The sequence below is a fragment of the Ascaphus truei genome, chromosome 16 (assembly GCF_040206685.1).
Source record: "Ascaphus truei isolate aAscTru1 chromosome 16, aAscTru1.hap1, whole genome shotgun sequence".
NCBI classification, from domain to species: domain Eukaryota; kingdom Metazoa; phylum Chordata; class Amphibia; order Anura; family Ascaphidae; genus Ascaphus; species Ascaphus truei.
Window position 1 is genome coordinate 43,719,586 of NC_134498.1, and position 5,554 is coordinate 43,725,139.

A 5,554-nucleotide genomic window follows, 5' to 3' on the forward strand; every position below is an offset into this window, starting at 1 on the left:
TTCTGCTGCAGTTGACCTACGACTGCAAAAACCCCACAAAGGCCACCGCGAAATAGAAATTGTTTCCATCTCATTATGTAAATTAAGGATTTTTCACAAACCCATATTCTTTTTCTGGTCCTTTTTAACATGGGTAAAATAGATATAGATATCTATCCCGTTCTAGATGCTAACTTAAATTATTTACTTGTAGTATAGCATGTTCCCAACTAAAGATTGGTTAAAAGATGAAGGAAGCCTGGGCAGCTCAGCGGGGTTGGAAGGATGTATCGGGCCTTCCTGATCTCTATTGCACTGTCATCTTCCTTTCATTTTATAGAGATCCACCCATAATAATGTCTAGCTTTAAATATTATTTTGCTGTAGCTGCAGCCATCATTGTGAACACTAATTACACATGGGGAATTTCTGAAGTCTTGTCATGGTATGTGATTAAAATAGTTTTAACCAATACACTTAATTAGTTGGTTTTTGGAAACTGAGATGGACATTTGAAGAACTGTTCACATGCAACGTTTGGTTTAAAATCTCTTGTGTGTTTTTTTTGTTTTGTTTTTAGGGACTTTTAAACTTACGATAGAATTCACTGAAGAATATCCAAATAAACCACCAACAGTTAGATTTGTGTCTAAAATGTTTCATCCAAATGGTAAGTATAAGTTTGTAATGCAAGGTATGTAAATCTGTGATGCACTGTATTGTGGACAATAAATGTGTTTATTTGTATATGTAACAAAAATAGCTCTGTATTAGTGGTACAAGTCATATCTTCGCAGTCTTTAAAGCTAAACAAGTCATGATGAAGGTGCGACGTGGACATCGAAACATTGACAGATTTCAAATGCATTTTAAAGGAACAATTCCCGTTTAAATTTTGCGCAAGCGCACACACACTATTGAATCAGGGGGTCTCTGAAGTTGAATCCCATTCATTTCAGCTCCGGAGATCCCCTATTTACCTAAAAAGGGGGTGCCAGTATCTGTGCTGTTTGAAAGCTCCCGTATCACGCGGGGCCGAAAGGAATCTGCACTGTGACACATCACAGCTTCCTATTGGCCCGCAGGAGCTTTGAAATGCGGCCATAATATGAACCCTGGATGCGAGCCGGAGTGGCTAACGGCACCCACTACGGAGGCAAGTATCTTCGGAAGCGGGGTTCACAGAGCTGAATTTAACGGTGTTCAGCCCCCGCTTCAATCCTATGCAAAATAATACTAGGAAAAACGGCTTAGATTGCCGCTTTAAAAACTGGTCTTGCCACAGTATTCTGTTCTTTTTCTTTTTCTACAAACGAATTATTTGGGTGCTGCATGTTTTGTGTATTGCAAGCCATGTAGCATGGGAAAAGTACAAATAGTCGGGCTACATCTATTTAAATACAGATTCTGTGGCAATTCGATCTTGCACCCAAAATGTAACGTTTGCGACTTACTTGCAAAGCCTACAGATAATCTCCGGTTTCGTCTCGCTCCCCACGTGGCTCCCACACGGGAACCCCGCTCTGCGCGCACTTAAAGCATGAGCACGTTTCACCTGACTTTTTACAAGCAGTAGTAGCAGGTGAACACTGCGCTGTGGGGGGGGGGGGGCGGGCGGGCTGCCCACAGAGCGGGCTGGAACCGGAGGCGCCATCCGTAGTAATTATTGGCATTCAATTTAGCCGGCAACTCCATGTTCCTCCTGGCAGCATTAAAGATGGTATGATTGCTTTACGAACGTATTCAGTATGCCATGAATCCACTTCCCAGTGCTGTAGAATAGATCAGTGCCGTTGGAGTAAATGGGACTACAGTCGTCTTCAGCATAGGAAAGCAACTGTACAGCTCATTGCGTGCGGGGGTTGAGTGCTGTTCTGGTGCTGACTGACGGTCACAAAAGTCAGCACACTAATGCTGTGATCTGAAGAGGAGGTCGCAGCTGTTCGAGCTGCACAAGTGATAACTTGCTCGTGATGCTGGGGTGTTATTCTGGCACTAAAATCGCAATATTTTGTGTGGGGATAGGACACGGGTGACCAACTCCAGTCTTCAGGAGCCACCAGCAGGTCAGATATTTGGGGCTATCCCTGCTTCAGCACAGGGGGCTCAATCAGTGGCTCAGTCTTTTACTGACTGAGTCACCTGTGCTGAAGCATCGATATCCCCCAATACCTGACATGTTGGTGGCCCTTGACTACTGGAGTTGGCCTCCCCTGGGTTAGGGCTTTGGGGGAAGAAGCCATGGCCGCCATCTTCTTGATAAATAGATTAAAAGTAGACCCATTTATAATAGGAAAAAAACCAAATTTCCAGCACAATATAACTTTCACTGACCCTTCAACATCGCTGTACTCCTAGGGTGGAGAATTGTGTACAGCGGACATGAATTTTCACCTTGCTGAGGGAAACTTGTAAAGCACTGTGTTGGGCTGCAGCCACTCTGGCGCTGACGGCGCTCATGCTTGGAGGGCGGTGACGTCACCAGCTCCCGAAGCATGAGCGACAGGTGTCCGCGCTACTTCGCAAGTGTGCGCGCGGGGGGGGGGGTGTTGCAGGTAAGCTGAGCTCAGTTCAAAGTCAGGTTTTTAGTTTTTGTTTGTAAGCGCCAAGCGTGGGTGAGCGTGCGCACGAGCGCGCACCGCGTGAGCGGGGACATGTAACTTTAAATTGCTAGAAGTAACGTCGCGAAACACCATGCGATCAGCGGCAGTGTGGCCGCAGCCTTAGAATCACTGGCGGTGAAAAGATTCAATCTGTCAAATTACTCATTAATTCCATCTCGCTTGCCAGACTGAGCCGTTCACATTGAAGTATAATTGTAAAAGCGTATGGATATCCACTCTAAGCTACAATTGCGTGCACCTCATCCAGTTGTATTTATTTAACCCCTTTAAAATATTTAATTTAGGAAACCATTGAGTTTAATATTGGAGGGGAAGAGAATGTTACCTTCCCAGGCAGTGACTTTGCTGTACGATGGGGAGTGTCTTTACACATCCTCGTCCTTGGAGAACATGTTTTTGTTTGTCTCTCCATCAGATTGGTTTTTAAGTGTAACGCTGGGGCCGTGGTGCCACAGGCCGCGCGGCGGCTTCCGCACGCTGTGCAAACAGGCTGCCTTAAGGCAGTGTGCGGGAGGGGGCGCGTGTTGCGCAAGAAATCAGTTCAAACTGATTTCTTGATGCGACAGGCCGGTCACGTGAGCGGTTTGCTCAATGAGGGTGAAGCAGCTCCGTCACGCCCCCACAGCGAAGGCACCATGACCCGGGCCCAGGACATACTTGAAAACGAGAGGTAACTCTCAATGTATTACTGCCTGGTAACACATTTTATAAATAAATAAATAAGTCATCGCTTTGGCTAAAGTTACGAAAATGTGTGTATTTGTGGGTTTTTTTGGCAGCCCTAAAAAAAAACAATCACACAGTAGTAATAGATTGAATATATATTTTTTTTTGTAGTATATGCCGACGGCAGTATATGTCTGGATATTCTTCAAAATCGTTGGAGTCCAACTTATGATGTGTCCTCAATTTTAACCTCCATACAGGTAGGTACCCTCATTATATATACACATGTTGTTTTTAAAGCCGCAATATTACATTCTCCCCACCCCCCCTCATTTTTATATGTAACGCCTATGACAATATATAATTCTACATTCCTAAGCTGGCAATCGTTTGGTGCTCCTGTTTATAAATCTGTAAAAATCCTGATTGTGTGCCTAACTTTCAGTTTCAATCACTCCTTCAGTCATTGTAACTCAGCAGCTACAATGTATCCTGATATTACTAAGGTAACAATGATGATTGTTACAGTTTGCAGCTCAAACTACAGGGAATATTGGCAACACATGATCACGGGCAGGAAAGTGTTACAAAGATCTTGCGCTGCTGGGGAGGTGTGCTAAAGCCTGCTATAGAAATCACAGGATGCTCAGTATATTAAACTCATTAAAAATGGCATTAAGAGTTCAATAATAAAAAGTTACTATTTTAATCTAATACTACCGAACTGATTTTTATTTAAAAAAAAAAAAACCCCATAAGATTTCCTGTTTTGCCGCTTTAAATGGCTATGTATTTCTTGCTGCTGATGGAGGGGGATGAAATAACCATTTTCTTTTTCCTTCCACCCAGTCGCTGCTGGATGAACCAAATCCGAACAGTCCTGCAAACAGCCAGGCGGCTCAGCTGTACCAGGAAAACAAGCGGGAATACGAGAAGCGGGTCTCTGCGATAGTAGAACAAAGCTGGCGTGATTGTTGACCCTTAGCCCGTTTTATGAACACTCTGACGAGGAAAATATATATATGAAGTGTTTTGAGTGATCTTCCTCTTCCTAGAATCTTTACATTTGTTGAACGCCAAATGGCTGTTGTGCTGTCGTCACCTTCCTGCCCCTCTGCTGGCGCTTCTCCCCACTCTCCCCCCTCCCCTCGGACATCTGAGAGCCTCCGTGTTAAAGTCAAATGTACCATGCGTGGGTTACTTGCAAAACAATTCCTTTCTCCTACATCTTTTTATTTTCTGCAGGAGTTCACCTCCCAGTCTTTGATTGATTGTCATGCACTGCTGTAGTGACCATCGAAATATAAAGTGGTGCCTGTGTACAGTAGTTTAATAAAAGGGATGATTGTAAAAATACAAAGTGACAAGCACTTTTTGACATCAGTGGTGCAGATCTGTCGGAGCTAGTTATGGAGGTGCTCAACTCCAGTCCTCAAGAACCCCCCCCCAATAGGTAAGGTTTTAAGGGTTATCCCAGCTTCAGCACAGGTGGTTCAGGGTCAAAGACTGATCCACCTGTGCTGAAGCTGGGATATTCCCTAAGCCCAGACCGTGTCATGAGGACTGGAGTTAAACACCCCTGTAGATACAATATCCTTTTTTTATTTTAATATGACGAATGAAGTGCAGCGCTAAGGTTTTGTACGGTTTTTATTTAAAAAAAGAGAAAATAAAAAAGCCGCCCCGATTTAGTATTTAAAGACAAATAATACTGCCCCACGTTAAATGTAATTGACTTTGTAACTAGTGGGTGCTGTTTATTAGTAAGATAATGTAATTATCTAAGCATCTTTGTGACAGGTTGGGTGTGCGCGGCTGTGCAACGCGTCGTTGCCACGTCCTGTAAAGATGGCTAATTTGTATGCTAAAAGGCTTTTAGGTAAAAATTACTACTTTCATTTTTTTTCAGATAAATGCAGTGGACTTTTTTTTTTTTGGTGCAGTTATTGAACCCGATTTGCATTTATCAGTGACAAATCTTTGTTTTTACAAGTTTGATTTGAGGTGCGGAGCAACAAGTGTTACTCAATCTTTGCAAATGTGTGATCAATAGTTTAGAATTTCCTTACTTTTATGAAGAATGCAGTAAACACATTGTTTGCTTTGTTACGGTCATCAGCAAATACTGACATTGCCTATTATTGTGTATTGTCTTTTTAAGCACAAACACAAATTATACTTTAGAGGTAAACTTTGCACATGTAACCCATGTAAAACTGTACATTTTCTCCACTTGTAAATAAAAGCATAACCTACCAAAGTTCTTATGTAAATAGGTGACACGA

General features: G+C 43.0%; 1 protein-coding gene across 1 annotated transcript in view; it reads left to right on the top strand.

Annotated features, from left to right (window-relative positions):
- Window positions 1-5,554, top strand: part of UBE2A (ubiquitin conjugating enzyme E2 A) — a 9,340-nt gene extending 3,786 nt beyond the window's left edge. Inside the window, exons 4-6 of the mRNA XM_075573363.1 lie at window positions 560-649; window positions 3,441-3,529; window positions 4,119-5,554. Coding sequence (XP_075429478.1) covers window positions 560-649; window positions 3,441-3,529; window positions 4,119-4,247 — 308 coding nt within the window. The 3' untranslated portion in view covers window positions 4,248-5,554. The remainder of the gene's footprint in view (window positions 1-559; window positions 650-3,440; window positions 3,530-4,118) is intronic.